At 40.6% G+C, this 24,616-nt stretch overlaps 1 protein-coding gene across 5 annotated transcripts in view; it reads left to right on the forward strand.

Moving 5' to 3' along the window:
• The first annotated feature begins 12,672 nt into the window (after window positions 1–12,672).
• LOC137184264 (pleckstrin homology domain-containing family G member 4B-like) overlaps window positions 12,673–24,616 on the forward strand; it is a 29,734-nt gene continuing 17,790 nt past the window's right edge. For 4 of the 5 annotated variants that reach the window (XM_067591742.1, XM_067591744.1, XM_067591743.1 and 1 more), the window contains exons 1-3: window positions 12,673–13,083; window positions 21,797–21,994; window positions 22,200–24,537. In XM_067591742.1, the coding sequence (XP_067447843.1) occupies window positions 13,081–13,083; window positions 21,797–21,994; window positions 22,200–24,537 (2,539 nt within the window). In that variant the 5' untranslated portion in view covers window positions 12,673–13,080. The remainder of the gene's footprint in view (window positions 13,084–21,796; window positions 21,995–22,199; window positions 24,538–24,616) is intronic. The other variant, XM_067591745.1, reaches the window with a different exon arrangement.

Below are 24,616 nucleotides of genomic sequence, written 5' to 3' on the forward strand. Positions count from 1 at the left end.
TAATTAAACTACAATGAAAGCTCCATATTTAAAAACTGCATGCTGTCATTTTTCGAGGATGGCACCTTCTGTTATTGATAGTTTGGGTCCTCCTGTACCTCCTAACCACTGCTGCAGCTGTGTTTTGGCTTCTGATCAGTAGCCTACTGATAATCTTGTACCCTTCTCCCATTTTTGTGAAATCTCACAATCTGGTTTCTTACTTGTTCAGGCAATTCCTCACCATGTGGAGCCATGTTGCATTAGACACAACCCAGACCAAAAGTGAGAAAGTTGTGGTGTTCACAGGTTCTTTAATAACCTTGTTTAGGCAATTAGTCTTAACTGGAGTTTGACGTCTGTATTTTCAATTTAGTTTATCTAACCTGTTTGTTTTTAATTACAAATAAGATCAAGTAATAAGTAGCCTACAAATACCCAACACTTCACCCGAAAAATACTACAATGATACAATTAACATTTCAGTGATATTGCACAGGGGTGTACCCAGTTTTGTTAGATACACATTCAGTATTCTGAACTGATGAACTTCAACTTAATGAGCAGATGTTTCTGCTTTATTCCTACATCTGACACCTTTGAAGTCTGTATAGCTTCTCCAAGAGAGTTTGAATTATTAGAAATTATTATCTTTCGTTTGTTGTTTACTTGCTTTTAATATATCACCCTCTTGGATATGAATGTGGTATAAATACTTTCATTTTAGTTTCATTTTTATTTACAATTTGACACAGTAGAAAACATCAGGCTATCAGTTCAGGATCAATATTCAGATACAGCACATATATAGAAACAATGATCTTGGATAAATGTTTGCATTTTATTTTTATTTTTATCGGTATCAAACTTATTTGTGTTAATGGTGCAATGGCGTAAATGTGTATACTGACTTTTATGGTCTTAAATGGTCTTTTAGGTTTATATCGAATGGACACGTGATGGACAGTATGCTCAGACAGTGTTTTTCAGTTCTCCCCCCCACTGGTTGGTTTCATTAACTCTCCACGCGCTGCTTCACTGTATCTCTCCTCCCATTGATTTCCACTCACTCAGCGCGCGCAACCCCGCTGCGCGCTCCCGTCTCTCTGTGGATCAGACTCTGGAGACTCTGCGGCACCAGGAGAACGCTGCACCGCCGATCCGAACAACAAGGGACCCTCCACACCTCCAGGTGGACACACAGACAGACAGACGGAGCTGCTGCAGCATGTTCCTGCTGTAACTCCAACACTCTCAGGCTGGACATGAGGAGCGACACGCAAGGTAGAGAGCACCCACACTCATTAAGTTTGGTAATGATGTCATGGTGATGGATGAGGACTTAATCGACAAGAGAGCCCAACTGATCATTTATGTATTTTATTTCATTTTAAAACGTTAAACCACTGAAATAGTTAATAAACTAACGCTACAATGACATGCTTTGAGTTTAGATTCAGCACCGGAGCGTATAATTGACTTGTCGGCATGATGGTGTCAAACTGAACCAACACTGTTTGCCCTTTGGCGAGTTGCATGAATTAAGACTTCATTGTACAACAAACCCGACTTTAATTAGCAGGTCACAGTTGGTGGATTTTAATGTCATGTGTAGACTTGAGGCACTTTGGAAATGCGCAGTGCTGCGTGTAAATGCAGAACAGTGGAAAAAAGTGACCTGTTTAGTATTTTTGTCTCAGTTCTGAAGTTCAGTTCAGTTCGTCCACACAAATATCTGCATTTGTCTGATTATATCTGCATGTGCTGCTGTATGTTAATGCTGGGAATGACAGATGTAGCCTGATTATGAACTAGGTTTATCTATCACCAAATATCAAGCAGACGGTTCATTTGATTTTAATAATTATTTTAATCAATATTCAGATCACATATTAAGCTTGTGCTGTACGGCCAAATGTTATCAGTATGTTACATTACATAACACTGCCACTATTACAATGTGTCATCAACAAATATGGACGCCAGAAGGTTAATAATGGCTAATTTGTGTCTTATTTGCAAGCTCACATCAGCACCCAGAGGATTGTGTTTCACTCCAGTAAAATTAGTATCAAGAGGATTGGATTAATCCATGCTGATATTATTTTAATCAGAAGCCAAGGAGAGGGTGATAATCTACCCAACTCTTCGCTCTGCTGGCGGTCAGTTACATAAACTTATGACTGATGATGTGATGACACACACGCATGCAAGACAGTGTGCTTAAGTGTCACTAGCCTGAATCAAAATTAGCTTGATTGAAGATTTGAGTCCTCATCAAAGGGCTGATATCTGATATTCACAGTTGCAGCTCATGTTATTCCACATGGAGAGTTTTGGCACTGAAGGAGATATTTGTGAAAAAGCCATTGACCTGTACTCTTGCAAAATGCACAAACCCCCGCAGACTGGATTGTTTCATATTTCAGACATGAATGCACAATTAATTGGATAGTTGTTGTTTTTTTTGTAAATGGGCTCATTACTTCCTGTCATTATGTGTCCTTTTTACCATAATTTGGTTTGAGAGGACATTGTGATTTGTATAAAGAGCAATTTAACCCTCATCTTAGAAATGACTACTTACGTAACCTGCAGTTAAACCTATATATATATATATATATATATATATATATATATATATATATATACACACACACACACACACATATATATATATATATATATATATATATATATAGTTCTTAATATATCCCTTTGACCCTTGAAATGATGGGAATAAATAGTCGTGCAACTATCAGTCAATCAATAGAGGAACTGACTGACCGAAGGTTATTTTACTCCAGTTTTGGCCATCAGTTATAGCTGATTATCAGTGTAATATGAGATTTGTTAATCGCTTCACTCACATTTCAGTTGAGGACACCAAATAATTGTTTATTTCAACTTCACACATGTGAAGAATTGATTTGACTACGTTTGCCATTTGAAATCATCACTTTGGGCTCTGGAAACTTGCGGAGGACATTTGTGATGTTATAAATCAACAGATTAATTGGTAGAAAATCAGTAATGAAAAAAGAAATATCCACTGCAGCCTTAAACCGCTCTCTGTGTGTTGTTTCAAACATAACATTCCTCCTGTGTGACCTGAACTCTGTGGCTTCACTCCTGTAACCAGCTGTTACTGTCTGTCTGTGCGGCTGCCTGCGTCTTCTCCACTCTGGGGCTTCTTCTCTGCTGTGTGGGCGAGGTTATAAATAAGAGGCAGGAGGTTTTTGCGTGTGTGTGTGTTGTTTAACCAGCTGCTGAGAGGGTTTGTTTGTCTCCTCTGAGTGCAGGTGTACTCGCTGGCCTCTAGATGCTGTTCTCGGGCCTGTGTTAAGGTTTTGCCCCAGCCGGCGCTTACCACTCGACTTTTTTTTACCTCAAGGGTTTCATGCTACTTGTGTTTGATCAGCATCACCTGTCTGCTGTGTTTTAGCTGTGTGTGTGTGTGTGTGTGTGTGTGTGTGTGTGTGAGGTAGAGAGACTTTTTGTGAAAAAGTTATATGACAAAATGTTTTTTTTTAATTCTATGAAGATGTACAGTATATATACAGTATAGATGCAGGAAACACTGATCGGCAGGATACAGAAGGAGTGATCTTATGTGGTTTTGATTTTTCTTGTTCCTAAAAGACTCAAGAGTCATTAAGATGACCTCCAGTAATCTCTGGTAATTTTAGAGTTCGGGAGAATTTCCTTTTTCGTGAGCGCCAGTTCTAGTGAACAAAACAGAACAAAAAAAATCTTACAAATACTTACAGCAGAGGAAAGTTTAAGAACCCATATGTTTAAGTTTTTATGCTATTTCTGATCTTTGAACAGCTCCCCAAAATTACACTCTTAAGGTGTGTGTGTGTGTGTGTGTGTGTGTGTCTGTGTGTGTGTGTGTGTTCTTGTCTAGACAGAGTGGAGCATGGGAAAGTGGCCCCGACTTTTCAGGGACAGACCACCAGCAGTGACAGTCACATACAGAGATCTAAATATTGGCAGCTTGGTATCCACAGTATCTAACAGGACCTAGTCTCCATATTCAATCATGTACAGTACACGTTATGTTTCAGATGAAGATAATAGTGATCGTGTTCACAGTGGATTTCATCCAGACTGCTTTCTGTTATATCAGGTCATGGCAAAAACACGCTTGATCACTGTCACCAATGTTTTTGCAACTCTCTTTTTTTAGTTTTAAGCTCTTTTAAAAAAGAGAGAACAAACTAGATCCATAGGTCAGTATAAAATCACTCAATTACATGTCGAAAAAAAGGGTATACAAACCTCCACACAGTGCAGATACATGACCATACATATATATTTATATGTATACCCATATCATTTTTATCATATGTTCCTTATTTGTGTCTTTTGATGCCTTGGTTCTTTTATTTATTTTTTTTACTTGGTTACATTGTAAATGAGGTCTTTACCTCAATGTATTTCTGAGCTGAAATAAGGGTTATGATACAGAGAGACAGAAACCAAACAATCTAAAAGAAAAAATAATTTACTATAAAATTGACAGTAGTGTTTATATGGATCCCAGATTTTAGCAAAGACATGAAGTTTCCCTTTAAGAGTTTGATTTTCTCCAGAAAAAAATAGATCCCTCTGTGGAGCAATAAAGACTATTGGCTGGGATCCAGACAGAGGAGAGTCCACTGTCACACCAGTTTTACCAGCTTGCAAGGGTCTAACATTTTGACTGAGACTTAGATGAGACGATCGATACCACTCTCATGTCTGTACTAAATATTAAGCTGGACACAGCAGCCATTTATCTGAGCATAGCATAAATATTGGAAACAGTCAGCCTGGCTCTGTCCAAAGGTTGAAAAAAATCAGATTAGCAGCACCTGTAAATCATCAGAGGTGCTAGTAGGTGGATTAATCAATCCTCTTGATATCATCCCAGAATGTCAAACTATTCCTTTTAGTCAAGTCAAGTGTGTGTGATTAAAGCTCCTGGTGTCTTTTAGAAGTGCTTTTTATTTACAGAAACAGTAGGAAAATGTTCATCTACACACAGTCCTGCTGCAGTTTGTTGCTGATGTGATCAACGACTTTTTCTCCAGGCCTACTGTGACTTGACATTCAAGTCCAACCAGGGTTGCATATGAATCATAGGAGTCATGGCATTATAACCAGCCTAAAGAACATGTACTGCATGAGTCAAACATAAAGGTCCATAAGACAGCAGGTCCAAACTGGGTCAAGGCTAATAATTTACCATAACATGCTGTAGGAATACTAGTAGGAACAGGAACATCTTTGACTTGTCCCCTTTACTTGTGCTCATTCTCTGTGGTTAATGTCCTAGTTTCCTGTCATGCCTGCCTGTCTATTTTGTTTGTCTATCTGGCTACTGTAGGCGTCATATTTCAGACACACACACACCACTGTGAGAACAATGTGTTTTAAAAAAAAACCCAGTCAGCCCCACAGTTCATGGTGATTTATGACCAGCAGGGTCAGCTCCAGAGGAGGCAGTGAGGGGTCACACAGTCAGTTGGACGGCCAAAATAGATGCCTCTCCTTCACTCCCCCACTGGGTTGATTTGTCTCTCTCAACCTAGAGCCGTCGCTGCAGAGCAAGTGTTGAATCACGCTGCCTAGATCTCCTGGGTCAGTCTGTTAGAGTTTTTCTGTTGCTCAGTGTTCTGCCCATACCGGGTTTAGCATTGGTGTGGTGTAATATTAGCATCCAATGGAATACTGAAGTTTTGCATGTCACATGGGTGTCACGACTATAATGATGACATTCCTGCCAAGCTGTCTGCACCTTTGCAAAGTGGGTCAGGAATGCATGTGTAGGTTCCTTACCAGCAAACCATTTACTTCTCACTGCCACTTTTTCTTGTTTGGAGCTAGAAAATACACTGTAAGGCTACAGCTTGGAGTCTGGGTGGTGTTGAGGTGGAAACAAGCAGGTGGTGATCAACACAGCTGAGGGTTGATGGGCTCAGACACCTGTCGGTCAAGGTATCACACCCCAAAATATCCCCATGTCGAAGCTTTAATGGCACAGTTATTTTGAAATTACAAACATAAAAGTGAATTTAGCTACTGAAATGTCAGCTCATATTGACTCCTAGAAAGAGGTTGGAGAGTTTCCCTTTGACCTTCACATAGAGATCTTGTTTGGAGCCAGCATCTAGTGGTTATGACAGGTACTGCATCTTAAGGTTTTTTGCACAGTGGATACAAGAGTCAGCTGTGGTGGCTGCTGCTTGGGTGAAAACTAATGTGGATACAGCTAAATGTACTTATGCAGAGAAAGCACAGGATGGTCTCCAGTTTTGACATTGTCCTCTGATTACAGATCGAGAGACAGATAAGGAGTCAGGAATGAAAAGCCTGTGGTTAGTTTTTTTCAGACCAAGTTAGAGCCAAATTCTTTTGATATCATATCTTTTCCATTTTCTTTTGTTATCTCCTCTCCAGATGGTTTTATAATCACTGCATTCAGCCTCTCTTGAGTGTGTTTACATGTGCAGGAGTATCCTGGTTACAATCAGGTTTTTGGAGGTTGTGTTACGCATATAAACTCCATATCCTGGTTTCAGAAACCTGGTTAGGCCCTTATCCTGATTTTAAGAGACCTGGATATGCTGCTCGGAGTAGAAACCAGGATACTGTTGCTATTGTTCAACACTGTTTAGCCTCAGTTTGGGCAGAAATTAAACTGATTGCTGCAAAAACAAAACATAAAGACACCATGAACCAGAAAAGCTGGTGTTTGGGTCACAGCTTTGACTTCTGATTTCAAGTTTTATCAAGTAACGTATAATATTATAATAGTCTTATGAAAGCTTTTTATTCAGTTCCTCGGAGGCTGGTTAGTCTTTATTTACTGGTTCTTATTAGTTAAATTCTTAAAACTATTTCAGATAATAAAAAAGTATAAGATAAATATTGTATCTACTTATTCAAAAGTCTTAAAAATTTCAAGTCATGACCATTAATAGTTGACAGGAGCCACATCTGGTACTGCTGGATGGTAACTAAGTACATTTACTCAAATGTCATAGTATGAGGTTTCTATACTTTACTGAAATTATTTCCATTTTATGCCACTTTATACTTCTACTTAACTACTTTTCAGAGGCACTGAAAGCACTGGAAAACATCCTATGCTTTCTCTGCAAAAGTGGACAATAGTTCAAAATATGATGCATTGTTTTAGATTGAAGTACCAAACAGTATAAACAGTGAAGTAGTTAACAGTACCCCCACTTCCACCAGCTACAACATTAAAATGCTTAAATGCTACAAACGCTTCAGTGATAATATAATAATATGATATGTATATATAAGAATAAAACACCCTTGAAGGGGCTGTTCTTCATAATTAGTTCATTTTACTTTAAGTACATTTTAAATACACTTAGCTAATAATATTTCTGTACTTTTCTCTCTGCCAAATATCATCTAGCTTTCCTTCAGTAGACTTGAGTTGCCTCTACTGTTGGCGTTCAGTTCACTCTTTCATCACACAAACACATGACTGACATTGACCACATGTTGCAATATAGAGGGAATATAGAGTTTCACTTGAATTATATGAAAGAAATGAAAAATGTAGAAGAGACTGATATGTGAAAAGGACAATGATTGAATCTTTTTTATGAAATTGACAATAATGGCTTGAATAATGGAGGAAGTCTACCTTTCACTGGCTTGTGGGTGAAAACACCTCTGATATGAGCCTCAGCTATCAAAAATATAAACATAGACTTGATTCAGTAGCCTCCTGAAATCTACCACAGCTATTTATGTGTCATCTCATGCAGGATTCATGCTCTTGTTTACCACCAGAAACATGCCTGCATCCCAATGACTCCATAAAAAGTTCAAATAACACTAAAACAGTCAATTGCTCATAAAACTGTCGATGATGTGAACTTCCTGTGCTTCTCAGCTCTGACCCCTGGTAGCTCACTGGAGGAAATGCATCTCCAGCTATGTTAACTACTTTACAGAATGGTAATGAGGTGCTAGCTGCCTAAGCCAGAGCTTGGGACGACACATGCTTGAAGTTCTGAGGATGCTGGAGGCAAAAATAGATGGGCAAGGATCGAGGTGCGTTTGTTTCCCTCACCCGTTGGGATTAGTAGCTGCTAAACACGTTCCATTAAAGCTGTTGTAACAAAGCACATTGACTCATGAACACAAACACACCTTTGTGAATCCGCTCTGACATAGTCTAACATTGAGAGCACTGCTCCCAAATACAGTAAAGTCAGTGTTACATTCAGAGCAGCAGGCTCGTTTTACTGGCTGTTTTAATATGTCTGGAGCGTAAATGTTGCACAGACATTCATAGTGAAGATAAATAGAGAGATGACGAGTGCAGATGCTTCTGCAAATATGGATATTTTACCCCACAGACAATTAGCCTTGAAAATCCAGGCTACATTTTCCATGAAAAAAAGAGTATAAAATATAAGATTTAAATCAGGAAAATGTCCAATGAGAACTGACTCACCATAGGGAGTGTTACGATAATCATGATGACCTACTACCTCTCAAAGTTTCTGAACCATCTTAACAAGTATTAAAATTGTTATAGAAGTAGATTCTGCAACTGCATGATCTTACATCAAATTTATTCAGAAACTACTTTGATGGATAGTTTGGGAAACTCTTAGTTTTCAGTCTGAAGATCAAAAGCAAAGACCAGCAAGGGCTGCATTTGTCCAGTCAGATGTAGGAAAAGTTTGCGTTGCAAAGAGAGAACTGACAGTTATGTAATGACAGTCTACTTAAATTTACATCTGTCTCAAGCTAGTTTAGTCCTGTCCAGACTACTGCGGCAACAATTATTTTCATTACTGATGAATCTGCCGATGATTCAGCAAATCTTCACATTTACAGACTAATCATTTCAGCTCCAGACCACAATAAGAAAGAAACTGCATTTTTGTCTTGCAGTGAGTGCCGTACATTTGTGACACCCAGATCAAATTTTTTAAAACTCATTTCTTTTAAATTATGACCATTTGAAAAAATATTCCCTAAGTTGCTTGTAATTTGCAGATATGACTATTATGTCATAGTTTGTCCTGTTCTCATCTGGCAACTGCAGCTACAGAGCAGTTAGCTTGTAAAACTGTGATTTTGGGAGAACTTTGGAACCCTGCATTAATGATAAATGGACATTAAAATGCAGCAGCAACACGAGAAAGCGACACACAGAGGTGACTTCATTTTTATTTCATCAGTGTTCATTGTCTGAACATCACATAGCCCATGTCCACCCTGAATGTGTGTGTCACAAAGAAGTCATCCTCTACTTACACACACACATGATTTCATGGATTTGTTTTTTGTTAAACATTTATTTTTAACCAGACATGTTGTATCTGTGCAGATTGTAATTCACAATGACGACCTGAAAAAGAAGCAGAGGAGGAGGGGCAGAGATTTGGGATTAAGTAAAATGTCCCGTTTATAATATGTATGAGTGAAATGGAGAGAGGGGGTGAGAGAGCGAGTCTGAGTAAGAAAGGGATTTTGAGAGAGAGAGAGAGACAGAGAGATGAGGACAAGGGCGACAAGGCCTTGGCTGCAACCAGTTGAATCAACAGCTTCTCTCCTCTGGCTAGGACACGCTCGCTCTGCTCAAGCTTAATACCATAAACGTGCTGTCACACGCACACACACAACTAAAAACCCTCTCTCCATCATTCCCCCTCCCTGCTGCTTTTTACCCTCGTTCTCCCTCTCCCTCGCTCTTTCTGTGTCCCTTTGTGACTTCTGCACATTTGCCTTGACATCCATTGGAGTCAGTGCATTAACAGAGCCTGGAGGAGGACCAGAGAGAGAGAGAGAGGAACATGAGGACAACAATGATAGCTCCAATATATGACAACAACAACAACAACAACAACAACAACAACAACACACATGTTTGTCCTCAGGCTTGTTCTCAACTGCAGAAGTCGAGGCAGAGGGCACGCTACTCTCAGATACATTATGATGAATACTGTAGCTTATTCTGTTGTCAGGTAAGAAACAGCTGATATTTCCATCTATTCTTATTGATCCGTCACATTAGCCATCACTCATATACATATAGCGCCAATATGACAATATAATATCATACAATAGACACACAATACCTGAGTGTCAGTGTATTTCTTTCAAATACATCAATGCATGTAAGAAAAACTTTGCCTAAATAAAACATGTCCTAAAAATGTTTTGATTTACATCAGGAAATATCTGATCATGGTGATGTATAAGCAAGCAAGACTAAAGCTGTGTCCCAGTGTCAGACTAAATGCTAATTCTAACCAGTTTTTGAATATGAGTGTTCATGTCAAATATGAGTAGGCCTTCTATATGAAACTCATGTGAATCTCGTCCCACCATGTAATGTAGAAAGGACACGAAGGAGCTGCTCTCATCTGTAAAACGGTTGAGGATGGTGGTGAAGCAGCTCCAGACAATCTCAGAAAAAAGTGTTTTATAAAACATTTTCCTTCTTTTTCTTAAATGTAAATGTCAGTGTCTTGAAAGTCACAATTTGTGCAAGGATTGGTACACATGTTGTGTCATTTTCTGTTCAAACAAAATGGATTTTTTGTCTCTAATAACTTCAAAAACAGTATACTATGAGCACATATATATAATATAGCACATACTGTATAATATTAGTATGTAGAATAGAATTCAGAAACAGGAACCATAATCTGACCAAGCATTTGATTCAGACTTTTGGTGAGAGTTTTTGATACTATACATACATTTTAATCAATACTCAGATCGTTGAGGTTCGATACTCAGTCATAGTCCATGCCTGTCATGTAGTCCACAGTCATAAACCTACTTTCACTCACACACACACGCACACTGACAAATGCATGTGTCACACTCATACACAGGTTTTTGCCTGTTGATGAACTGAGCAGAGTGCTGAAAAAGCTCCGGAGGAATGTGCTGCACGGATTCTGTCTCTGGTTCAGAGAGAGAGAGAGACCTCACTATCTCTCTGTCACTCTTTGTCTCCTTTTGACATGACCAGGTCAAACATACAGAGATGAGATATTCTTGATACTATTTCACAACAGCTGCCGTCAGTATGATGTTTCATGCCTCTTCCGTTTGAACACTTCTTCTTCCCCTCTCACGTCTTCACCTCTTCACCTCTCCTCCTCCAGTCATGCTCTTCTCTGCCTCTGCTCTAGTTTCAACTCCCCTCAACAAAATATCTTAAAACTGTAACCAGGATGATGATCTTCAGGTCTCCACAACAAATATAATCAGATAGTGTAGCTGCCCTTTGATCCATGTCTCTATGGCTGAACTGATGTTTTTGCTTTACTTGTGTTGTGTTTGTATGTAAACAGTTAAAGTGAGAATAATAAGTTTGTGTTATTATAATTCATGAAGCCTATTTCTCTTCTCTTCTTTCAGTTTGTCCTCAAGAGTGTCTTGTGACATGACATGAGGCGGTGGTGGATGGGGGTTTTGCTGCCACAGTATTGAGCGTATCAAACAATTTGGAACTGTGCTGTTGTAGCTTTGATCGTGTTCGCCAGCTTGTTAGCCCTCTGGGACGTTAACTGATTCACTCCTAATTTAAGAGTTGGTACAGGATGGTGAAATGTTTTTTAAATTATTGTTGTTTTTTTATCATTCTTAGTCAACACCTAATAGTTGCCTAATATGTGCTCTGGTGATATTAAGAAATATGAATTTAGCCCAAAAAGAAGAAGTTAAAGGAAGTGTGATTATACAGTATATTTTATGTAGTATGTTTTAAAAAAGATATATTTTAATGTCCAATCTGAATATTGTGATTCCCCAAAGAACATGTTTGAAGCGCCTTCACTGACAATCTCAGTCAGTTTCCATTCTACAGTATCTGTCTGTATCTACCAGTCTGTTAACATAAACAGATATTGCAATGTTAAGTGTCAAAACGATTGGGGACTAGCAACTAGTGCATTCACATATTTTTCAATTCATGCTTCTAGTTGGCTTCTTAATCATCTAAACAGAGAAAACTGTTTAGTTTTTAGTGTTTTCAACAAATTCATCATTGTTCTTGTCATTGGTGCAATTTTAAAACACATAATAGAAAGAAGATGTCAATTTGCCGTCTAAATCTCCCCTGTCTCGCCTTCATCTCTTTCACCTGATCCCAACACACACACATTTTTGTCACCTTTGTCACAGCATCAGCTTACATGAATTCCCTGGAGACCTTAACCGATAAGCACTACATGCCTAACCTCAGCCCTTACCCCTAAATTTAATGGTTTACCATTACCAGCTTTTTGTCTCTAAATAGGAGGTGAGGTGAGCATCCATAATATGACTGTGTGACCAGATTTATGAGTAATACAAGTCTGATCTGACAGATCATTTGTTTTTGGCTGGCAGCGCCTTGTTGGCATCAATGATCGGGTTTCTTGTTGGCATCACAGGTTAATTATGAATGTGTTATTGAGCCTGTGTGTGTGTGCATAGTGTAAGAAGATCCCACAGAGAAAAAACTAAACTTAGAATTTGTGGTTGCATGTACTTGGATTTACTGTAAAGCCTGTTTCTCCTCATCATCTAATCTCTCTCTCTCTCTCTCTCTCTCTGTCTCTCTCTCTCTCTCCTGCTCTCTCTCCCTCCTCCTCTCACCTCTCCTCATGTTTGGTCACGCTGCCCCTTTCAGACAAACATAGCGCCCAGCACTCGATGTGCTGCAAGAGGGAGAGCAAACACAGAGAGAGACAGAGAAGCTGAGACAGAAAGCAGAGAGAGCACAGTAAATCACAGACACAGAGAGAGAGGGAGAGGGAGAGAGAGAGGGAGAGAGAGAGAGAGAGAGAGAGAGAGAGGGGGAGAGATGGGGGGCAAACAAGAGAAATTACAGGCTAAGTGAGGCTGAGGACCTGACGAATGCTCATCCAGCTGGCTTAAGGTTGTCCTCGCTCACTCAGCTGTGAGCGAGTGTCTGAGCAGAATGGATTTCATTTTAGTCCAGCAGCCACCACACAGGAGAAGCAGCTCTGCAGACGATTATCGCTCCTTTTGGATTATTTCAGAAACGGACACTGTTGTGATGAATGGGAATGGAAACACGCAGAAAGGAAGATGGTAATGTGACAATCTGCTCTGTTCACTGTGAGACACTTTGACTTCCATCTTGTTCGTTCTGAACACAGGTCTGTAGCGGTTATTAGAATATATTTAAACTTTAAAGTGACCTTCAAGTTTACCGTTTACCAAACGAAAATGTGCATTTATCAAGTAAAGTAACAGAACTGAATCTTAAATGATATGTTTCCTTTTCTCTACTCACGTTACTAACAGGCTTAGACCTGTTAGACACTTGGTATTGATTTAATTTTCTAATATAAAGCTTTGGCATACATCTGTCAAATCCTATATGAAGACAAACCTGTGAGAGGGAGTTGGATGTCCTGTAGAGTTTCAGCTTCCTGATTTTGATGTCATTTCTCTGAGATGACAGGGCAGAGTGAGGTGCTTTATGCTTCTCCGACCTACAGTAAGAATCTTAAGTGGTGAAACGAGTTGATTAATGGGTTAGTCGATCAATCATATTGATAAATGAACATTTGCGAGTTCAGGATTCTCAAATGTGAGGAGTCGCAGCTTCTCTCTGCTTTGTGTCACACTAAATTGAATATCTAGAGGTTTTGAACTGTTAAGACAGAACAAACCATTTGAAGACGTCACTTTGCACTCGTAGGAAATGTAATGGGCATGTTTTACTATTTTCTTCATCTTATTATACACACCGTTCCCTTTTTAACGTCTGAAATTATCCATTCGTGTAGAATTTCCTCACAACACATAAGTCATGACAGTTACAGCGCTGTCTCCTTTGAAACAGTACTGCAGAGTCATTTATTTATTGCGTCTTGACAAGTAGCCTTTTATGTTGAAACATGTATGTACACTGACTGTGCACTACGCAGCATAGCTCCCATAGCTCGCTCTGGCTGCTGCTCTCTGCTGGAGTGTTTTGACTCAAGGTAAAGGTTTCAGGTTACCAAGCATTAAGGCAGATTTCACAAACCAGCCACTGTATCTGCCCCCTTCCTGGATCCCCACTTACTGGCATGTGAGTCATACAAGAGCTAGAACAGGTCTGCTGTGAAGAAACTATCCCTGAGCATCTCGGTTGAGTTGATGTTGGAAATCAATGCTGTGTAATGTATTGGTCTGACGTTTGGAAAGTCAAACATTTTCTTCGTTTTCTTTTATTTCGGACTGTTGAGAATCTCAGCCTGCACATGCTGGCGAGGAAATTCGTGAATGAATGTATTTTCTATGTTGTTACACCTACCTCGGTTGCAGAGAGGGTGTGCCCGGCCTGTACATAAAGTTGATTTTGTTTGGCACTGACTGACTGGGAGGATGTGAATTTTAAAATGCCCGCCCAGCTCTCCTGTAGGTTTGATTTGGCAGGACGTTGTGTGTATATGTGTGTGTGTGTGTGTGCTGCTGTGATTTTCCCGCCCTATTTCCTGCATATTTGCCATGTCTTTGAAACCAGAATCCATTAACCCGACTATTCCTGTTTTGGGAGTGACCTCAATGTTTGGGAATTTGTTTCTGTGTTGACCAGGTTACACAGAGCATCTTTTTTCTCTCAGCAGAAAGACGTCTTGTCCCGTCCTGGTGATTCAATGGAAACACACAACAGTCAGCTCAACAGCTCTGTTTGCCAAACTACAAACCATCACATCGCCTTTACCTGGAGCCACTCGTTTATGTTGCTTTGGCGGAGAGTACACAGCGACACTTCTGATGATACTAAAAGATCTTTTCAGTGACAGTAACTTTGAGTTGACATGTAGACTGAGCTGATACGGCTCTGAGGCAGCTGTTCAGCGTTAAACTCTGATGGGTGTGGACAACTGCAAAGTGATCATTTTTGCACTCCGAGCAAAACATATACTGATCATTTCCCTCTAGTTTTGAGATTCAGAGCATCAAAAGATGTTCGCAGAGCTGCACATCAAATGAATACATTCAAACATCAGATGAAGCCTTGTATGATTCATAAGTCTCAATTAGTCTGTATGTCTCTGTGCTATTTTAGGATTCAGTGTGACACATTTAAAAGATTTGATCTCATGTATTTTAATGTCAGGACTGAGTGAAGTTCATCTGTGTTTTAATTGTTTAATTGTTTCTGGTTTGTTATGAAATCTGCTGATGTGAGTTACATTAAAGCTGAAGTGCAGCACTTTTACATTTAAATGAAAGTCTGGTACATTCAAGCCCTCGCCAAACGAGTTCACACAATGCTGATTAAGCCAATCGCCACCAGATAAATCTCTCTGTATTTTGCAGTATATGGAGTTTTTTAATGGTGTCTGTGGCAACTTTCCAGTAGTGATGTGTTGTACATTGACCAGCAATGATTGATTTGCAACTATCAACCAGGGTGGACTGTCCTCATTGTTCGAGAAGGGTCTATCTACAGTCAGACCTACATGACACGACCACTTTACTACATGACACACCCCCCTGACCCCTGACCCTAACCATCCCCATACTCATACCTAAAACTAATCAAGTGGGTGTGTTGTGTAGATACTGTGAGTCTGCAGAGAGACCAACTTGCAGTGTGCCCCAACTGCGTTGTATCGCCAGGGCTAGGACCGGCTCATGTAAGAAGCGTCAGGGGTCTGTGGCGGCCTCGTTTTTTCCCACCCACATTCCGCAAAGACCCGCCCTACTCTGCCTCTGATTGGCTAGTACTCGTTGCCTTTGTTAGTTAGGTTGGTTAGGTCTAGGCAAGGGGAGTGAGATGGTTAGGGTAAGAATATCAGGGTCAGAACCAATCAGAGGCAGAGTAGGGGCAGGTCTTCACAGAATGCAGATGGGAAAAAAAAATAACGCTCTGCAGCGATGACATCAACAGTGTTTGTATAATTACTCTCACTGCCAGAAGGGGGAAACTAAAGTTCCGCACTGCAGGTTTAAGCACAGCTGTGGGCTAATTACAGATGAGATGAGTATGTCAGTGAAAGCTAAGCTACACTTTGATATAATAACACGCCTCTCACACACAGCGTAGACACGTCAACTCACTCATGATGCCTTTAAAGACGTGCTTAAGGTCTCGGCTCATTCATAACTCCCTGACGTGTTTTTAATGACTTAAACACATGCCTCTCTGCCTCCTGACTGCTACTTTACAGCCACCTTCAAACCGTCCTGCTGATCAAGGCTGTCATGATTAGTGTTTGCCTTCCGCAAGCTCAGATTTGCTGATCCCTGTGAAGCTACTAAATATACCGTCTGGCCGACTCGGTGCCTGAGTGGTCATGTACAGTAGTTCTACTCAGCCTGTGTTTACGTCCAACCCCAGTGTAATTTGGCTTGTGCCTGTGCTCGGGTGTCACTGGGTGTGTTGAGGTAGAGTGCCATGGGATGTTGCACTCAGAAAAAGAAAACTTTTGTGATTCTCTTTGTACCTATTAGTCCAGAGTGCAGCTTTTAGGGCTAAAAGGTACAACGCCATATCTATTAGGTACATCCATTTACTCCAAAAAAGCCCCTCTGACAAAACCCTTTACTGCGAGTAATCCCTTTCGTTTCAAAGCTGTGAATAGCAGGGAATGGTAAATTATTTACACACAAAATGCCCAAAAAAGATATCAGATGTTTTTGGGCAGCCTGAAAAGATCTAATATGGTGTGTATCTTGATCTTAAATCTCAACTTGAGCTGTTGTGTAAAGCAGAACATCCTCCAGGAAGCCAATAGAGTAGCATGAACAACAAACAAAACTGAGTAATGATGCTCATTAGTTATTTAAGTTAGTTTGTCATTGCTAATAATAATTATTGAGGGTTGGATATCACAGATTTGTGGATGTGTTTCATTGCTGAAGGAAAAGTTTTGGAAAATGTGATGCATAGTTTTGACATGCTGCTTCCTCACTTTTAAAGAATTTCAATATTTACAGGCATTTGTTTAAACAGGGAGACTCTTCATCACGACAGATCATGTGTAATGTCTGTTGCGAAGCACATCTGTGTTCGACTGATTGTTCTATGTGTTCTGCTTCAGGGCTAATCCGTTTACTGCACAATTGAATTTTCCTCCAAATTACAAAATAGTTCAGATAGTCTGTCACTATCGGTGTTCCCTGGTCAGGACACGTGTTGCTGTCATTCAGAAAGTTGTCATTTTCAGTGAATGGCTCAACAGAGCAGCAGGCTGAAAACACACCTAGCTCACCAGAGCACGCATGTGCGAGTAGAGAAGCCCTTTCTGCTGAAAAGAGGAGCCTGGATTCAAAAAGTCTCTCTATGATGAAAATGTTTTGTTTGTTTTGCACAGTGTTAAAATCCTACCCTTAGCGAAGCAAATAACAACTTCCTCTAAACAAACAGTGCTGTTTTTTTCGCTCTCTCTATATATTTTTCTTTTGCATTAGTCAGTTGCCAAAATAGATGAATTTTAGCCTCAGATTCACAATATTCTGAAAATACTTATTACTTAATAGAGAAGCTATCTGTACCGATACGATGTCCTCAGTGTCTTTTGCTAAAAACCTGTATCCTTTAGTTAAATGGCTTCATATTGTAAGAAATAATCATATTTAACTGCTTGCCAAGTATAAAGTTTTAATCTAGTGGGGAATGTGGAGCAGTAGCAAACAACTTTTAGTGTAGTAGAGATTTGATTTTTAAGTTTTGTAATAGTTTGGTCAAAAGAAGATATACTTATTTAACATTTCCACTAACAGTTTGAGTGCAAAAACGTTAACCTGTGTTTTGGAGAGATGCAATCACTGGATGGTTCATAGTGACAAAGTCTTCTGATCTTCTGATCAATAGTACAATATAATTAGTTCTGACAAAGATGTTGTTCTCTACAGGTCAGAGGTTACATACAGAACAGTACGCCTGGAGCATGAAGGACCTTTGCCGATGCATTTCATTCAGCCAAAATTGATCCTCCTTCCTCCAAACTTGACTCCTTACTGAACTCAGCATCTAAAAATCATCCACCATCATTTAAAAATGTTGTTATAAGTCACATTAAGGAACTTTTATACGTCCTCACCTTTGTCTTCTAATGAGCCACAGCAGGTGTGCACACTGCAGAAACCCCCATCAAGATCTCTGACCTTGTCTCTATACAGTCATAAATTCATAAGTCTGAGGTTGTGAGTAGCCCAAAAGAGTAGACCTAATGAGATTTTAATGATTTTTAATTAAGTGCTACAGGATGGGAAACATGCCTGTGTTGATAACTCTGTTTGAGTTGTGTGTTAATTAACGTTGTCACTGTATTCATGATTAACTGAGCTGTAAAGCTCTTGAATGTGATTAAAATGAGACCTGTCAGTTGATAAATCTTCACTTTTAAGAGACACAGACACAATGAAATGCTGACAGAAATGCTTCTGTGTTCTTTGCCAGTGTAATGTCAGAGATATCTTACACCATCACTGCTTACAGCTGAAATCTGTAATGTTTCTTAATTAATATAACACTATTATGTCACATCATCATACATCTGCAGTGATGTGAAACATTAAATTTTTGCATTTCTCATGATCGGAGATGCAGCCGAGAGACAATTTTATAACCATAAAATTTCATCACTAAAATAAACCAGGGAACACTCACGTACATATGTGTACATGTGATTTCCAATATTTTTATGACCAGATCGACATCACATGTACACAATCACCTGAGTAGCCATTTTAAAACTCCTTTGAATAAAATATTTTATCATCAAGCTAAAAACAAGAGTGATTAAGCCCTTGAAAAGTCTAATGTTTAAGGAACTAATGATGGCAGAAGCTGTAATAATGAATTGGGATGGAAGAAGTCCCTCCTGTAAGAGAGCTGACACAGAACCACATCGGTCCCTCGGCTCCTCTATGAGTGGGCAGCAGGAAGAAAAAACATTTTAAATAGTTTGTGTAATCCAGTAGGGAATCTGTGTACATCAGCTCGTTTTTCTTAAAGATGAAAAACCACAGACGTAAACACAGGAAATGGATTCTTTTCATGCTTATTTAGAGGCTCTATCAGTGTCTGTAGAGGCTCTGAAGTTTGGCCAAATCACATCATTTGTGCTTATTGTGCTTCACATATTTCTCAGGCATTTTGTATACAAATTACACAAACTGAATATTTTAGAGGATACTTCATTTGACTCATAAACTGAGGGGAGTTACAGTAGTTAATATAATAGTATAAATAATAAGAAGTAAACACAACATAGATTAGCCATTGAAGTCAAGGACAATAGCAGTCGTGAAAACTACCATTTCTGGAGCCAAATACTTTCAATATTTTCCAGTTTCCATTTCTAAGATTTTAAAAACACTGAATTCAGGATTAATTTCTCTCTTTTGAAGTTTGATGCATGTCATTTCTTTCCCCTCTCCCTACATTACCCGTCACTCTCTACTAGATACAATCAAATAAAATAGTCAAAATTCCCCTAAAAGTAATGTCACTGTTAAAAACATACTGTATAAAGGGATAAACATCCCACAGGAATGTATTAAGTCACCATAAATGCTTTTCTTTTTTCATTGTTAAATATTTTGTTCTTGTCCAGGCAGCAACCTGCTTGACATCTGGAATGTGCAAAGACTATTTCTGTTTCATAATGATACTGGACAAAGATATTCAGACTGTCCTCAGCCCCCACACTGGGACATGCTATCCACAGTAATGTGAGTGCCATCATTTATTTCAGTGGCCGAGTGAGAGAGATCTGGGTGTTTATATAGAGCCGTGTGAATCTCCAGCAACAGAATGCTGGCCAGGGCAGATAGACAGGTCCAAACAGCCTGTTCATACACCACATACTGGACACAGACACTCAAATACACACTTTCACTAAAAAACACACACTCGACAATGCATTTATACTCTAAATGGTGTTACAGTGTCAGTGTGTATCCTTGTAAGCAGACGTACAGTAACATGGTGATTGCTTCTCACAGCTGACTCATATTACCAGCAGTGTTAATACACTCCAAGTTCTCATTTTGTAAGCACTCGAAAGGCTTCCGGGCCAGGGGGCCCCAACCCAACACCACTGGTTAGTTCCCTTGTTAAGGTCACATTCATTAAAATGTCTGCAATTTCCAAGCTGCCTTTTGCCAAGAATCTGTGGACCGATCCCAGACCTCCCTCACTGACATTATTTAAGAGTTGATGAAGCAGGTGCTCATTGTCCTCAAGATGGGAAAACATTTAATTTAAAATTCATGAGCTGTGAACTGAATTTGCTTACAGTACATAATGTGCTTCTGAGCCAGCCACCATCCTCATCCTCATCTGTCAACCACCACCATTGCAATCCTTCACCTCCTCCTCCTCCTCTTCCTTCTCATCTGTTATCATGATGATATCGCCGTGTTTTTTTTTCACAGCGGGGTGTGGCAGGACTGACCCACAGTGAGTCACAGTGCTGTCTCTGGAGCTGTGGGGGTTGTGAACTGGCTGAGAGTTCAGCGTTTTTAGATGATAATGTAAGGGGATGAGACGGTGAGGGTGGGGATGAGCAAGCGTTGCATGAGAGAGAAAAAACAGAAACATAAGAAACAGCAAAGATACAAGGATATACAGAATGGACAGAGTAGGACAGAATTCAATGAGAAAGTCTGCTTGTTATGCAGAGCAGATGGTGCGAGTCAAGTATTACTTTGAGTTGGACAAGTATTGAGCCAATATTGTCTTAGGGGACAGATTTCATCACACCCTAACACACCCTCCTCTGTTTCATCTCCCTATAGTACATCCAGGTCTGCCTCTCTTCATAACTACAGCTGGAAACCCTTTAATTCTGTGGGATGATTTATCCAAAACAAATTCTCAATGAGAAGATAAAAAACATGACTGGAGCAAAGTTTGATGTTGAAAATGTTATGATGACAGCGACTGACCTGGTTGTTGTTTTTATCTAAATGAATCTAAAATGATTAATTCAACCGAGGACGAAGATTTTTAAAAGTGAAGAAGAATTTTTGTGTCCCTTTGCTGTTTCTTACTCCCACACATACTTTGATGTAATCTTATACAGTAAATGACATGGAACACGTACCTGAAGGGAAAAAATGCAGCAACATTCATGCTATGCGTCGAAATTCACACATCATCTCCCCGCAGAGCCTCAGCCATGCATGTACGTACATTAACCCCCGAGGTCTGCTGCTGTGGCCTTTGCCGAGCTAAATAAAGCAGGTCCTAAAAGTGGGTAGCGGGCCATGAGTTCAGGTCAAAGAGAATGTGAAACCATAAACCAAGAGGCTAGCTAGCCTTGAGACCAGCCATCACACACTCTGTTTACTTGGATGTTTGCTGTCAGGCTGGCTGACTATATGTTTAATGATGAGTGTTTGTGTTTGTTGAGCTATTTTCTCAGAAGGTCATGAGGTTGAGGACAGACCTGTGTAATTTCACGTGAGAATTTAATTCTAAAAGCAAACTACTTTAGTAATAGTGGTGCTTCACCATGTGCTTTTTTTTTTAACTGAGGATGAGATATATGACTGAAACAGCTTGTTTATATCATTGTCTTCCATTGTTGAGCAGTTGACCTTGTGAATATGTGGGAGGACAGCAGAGAATATGTTTTACAGCATGTGGCAAAGGATTCCTGAAATTACAGTTATTGACTGTATCCATGTGGACTAAGCTGTCGTCCAAGTAGTGCACGTCCACATATCATCCACAGAACGTGACCTGCCTACGTTGTACTTGATGTTATGGGATCCATCATAAACCAGTAGGACACAAAGCAATGTTTTTTCTTTAGCCTCAGTTTTTTCTCTCTTGTGTTTTCAGAACCTTGATTCTCTGGAGGGGTCCATCCAGAACCTGCTGTCGGTGCTGTATCCGCCCTTTGAGGCCACCGCCCCCACTGTTCTCAGCCAGCTCTTCCAAATCATCGACAGTCGTTATCAGGGAGACGCTCTGCGGTGTCTCCTGGACTTTCTGGTCCCGGCCAAGCACATCTTAGACACCGTGCAGCAGGCTGCATGTGTAAGTCACTGTCTTATACACTACAGCGGTGTTGGACTACGCTTGTGTGAGCATCTGAAGACACATATGTTCAAAACATTTGTTAATTATGGAACAGAATTACCCTGAGGTCTTTCTATAACACTTAACATAATGTTAATTTAGAGATAAAAGTAGGTTAATTTCTGTTGAAATTCTTTACAGTCCATGTCCCTGTCTGCTTTAGGCTCAGTACACGGATGCACTCTTCCTCTGTGAGGGCTGGCCTCTGTGTTTGCGTGACCAAGTTGTCATCCAACTTGCTCCCATCGACCCCCTGCTTCTTCAGCCTGGCGACTTTTACCTCCAAGTGACGCCGTTCTGTGACCAATCAGCTCGCATTGTGGTGTGCAGCTTACTGGAAGAGGAGGGGCTTAGAGTGGAACTAGTCGAGGAGACCCCGGTCCCTGAAACTTCCTATCTGTGTATATTCAGCCGTGACTGGTTAGAGGAGATCAACCAGGGCCGCCATGGAACGCCTCTCAGCCGATGCCTGCTTGCCACTGAGCATGGCGTGGTGAGGTTACCATGGGAACGGGTGGCCGTGCCTGATTTTGTGGATGTACCACAGTGTGCTGGGAGTAGTATGGCCTCTGTTCCTCCTTCGTATCTTCCTTTACCACCTCCGCTTCCTCTTCCTCCACCTCCTCCTCATTTTCCTGAGAATTCTACATCAAATACTTCATTTCTTCTTTCTCCTTCAAAGGAAACTGCTCCAGAACAGTGTCCTGTAACCATTCAGAATTCAATTTTAACATCTTCTTCACATCCCTCTGCTTTCTCCGTGGAGACCAGAATATGTCCAGCAAAGCACGGCATTGCTGTGTCACTCCGCCTCGTAGATACTAGCAGTGCTTCTTCATCCAGGCTGGTCAAAGTGAAAGAGACTGAATCAGAGCCAAAGCCTATAGGCTGGGTGTCCCCAAACACATGGGACAGCCGTGTTACTGGGACAGATCCGAATACAGAATCAAAAACAAGCACTGTCTCAGGTACATGCACCCCTGCAAGCACTTGTAAAAACACAAATACATGCAAGAGTGCAGATAAGGGTGTGATTGTTCTTGAAAATATAGCACAAGATAAACATAAAGACACAACTCTACAAGATATGAACAGAAGTGAGCCAGCAGGCCAAGCTTCTACAGAAGGGGAATATATTGATGTTCTGCAGGCAACTAAGCTTTTTGGCAGAGCTCAGTCAGCAGGAGAGGAACAACAGGATTCAGAGGTGCAGATGCAACCACACACACAAATCGAAGCACAAATGCAAAGATATCCACACAGACAAGCACAAATGCAACCACGTGCACAAATGGAGTCATATATGCAAATACAAAGACAGCCAAAGACACAGATATCACCTCAAGCACATGCACATGTGCAATTACCTACAAAACCACAAACGCAGAATCATTCTAGATCAGAGGCTGCTATATCATTAAGGCCTAACATGTCTGGGGAAACCGGACCCTCATCCACTCTCCACCATTCCCAACCCCATCAGCCTCACCCTGGCTCCTTTGAACCCTCTCAATGTGTCCGCACTGTCCGCTTCTCAGAGAAACCCTGTACCCCGTGTATGAGGAGGAGACAAGGCGGACAGGTTTCCAGAGCTCAGGAGCTGAGGTGTCGCTACAGGGAATCCTACCAGGCTGCAATACAAAACCCTGTCGCCTTTGGACAGGAGAGAGAGAGCGGGAATATGTTAGCTGTGGTGGAGGAGGATGGGGATTTCTCACAGTGTGATGACAGACAGAGGCCACCAGAGACTGAAACAGTGGATCCATGGTGTAATGCCCAAGGAATGTGGTGTGATCCTGGGATGCAAAACCAGTCCCCTTGCTCTGTCAGTGGAGCCATCTATAAGGAGTCAGGAGACAAGAACACTGTTCCATATTGGAAACCAGGAGATACAAACACTGCCCCATGTATGGATTACAGAGGCACAAATGTTTCAAAATTTGGTGGACAGCTGGAGCAGACAACTGAAAGGACCACTGTGCCATTCAGGGAACCAAGGGATGTTCTCTCTGCCAAACCTTATGGCAATTTACAAAATGTGAATGGAACAAACTTATCAGCAGGAACAAGGATAAACACTAGAACTTTGTCAAGCTCAAATGATCCTAAAGAGGCAGATGTGACCTCCACTAGACATCATGGATCACCATTTAATTCCAGTGAAATTCAAGCGATGAACACGAGCACCCTCAAGCCTCGTCAAAGGCTGCAAAACAGAACCGATTCCATGGGAGGGAGTCCAAACTTTTCTAAATGTCTTACAGCACCACTGAACAGACGAGAATCACTGTTAGATGGAAGATGTTCCTCCCTCTCCACAGCAGTCGTGGACACCTCAGAGAAGTGCGAGGTGGTCATTGTTGAAGGTCAAAATGTCAGGAGAAGAGAAAATGCTGGCTCCTGTGCAGAGATTCCCCAGCTACATGTGGTCAAGTGTAAAAAAAGCACAGCCTTTGGACTGGTTTCACCCAAGATCAACAGGAGGAAGATGGTCATTCCAGGTACAGAGTCATGTTGTTCTTGTTACGTGTTGTACTCTTTTATTACAAAATGAAAATGAGTCTTCATCAGCTTCCCTAC

The sequence above is a fragment of the Thunnus thynnus genome, chromosome 6, assembly GCF_963924715.1.
Source record: "Thunnus thynnus chromosome 6, fThuThy2.1, whole genome shotgun sequence".
NCBI lineage: Eukaryota > Metazoa > Chordata > Actinopteri > Scombriformes > Scombridae > Thunnus > Thunnus thynnus.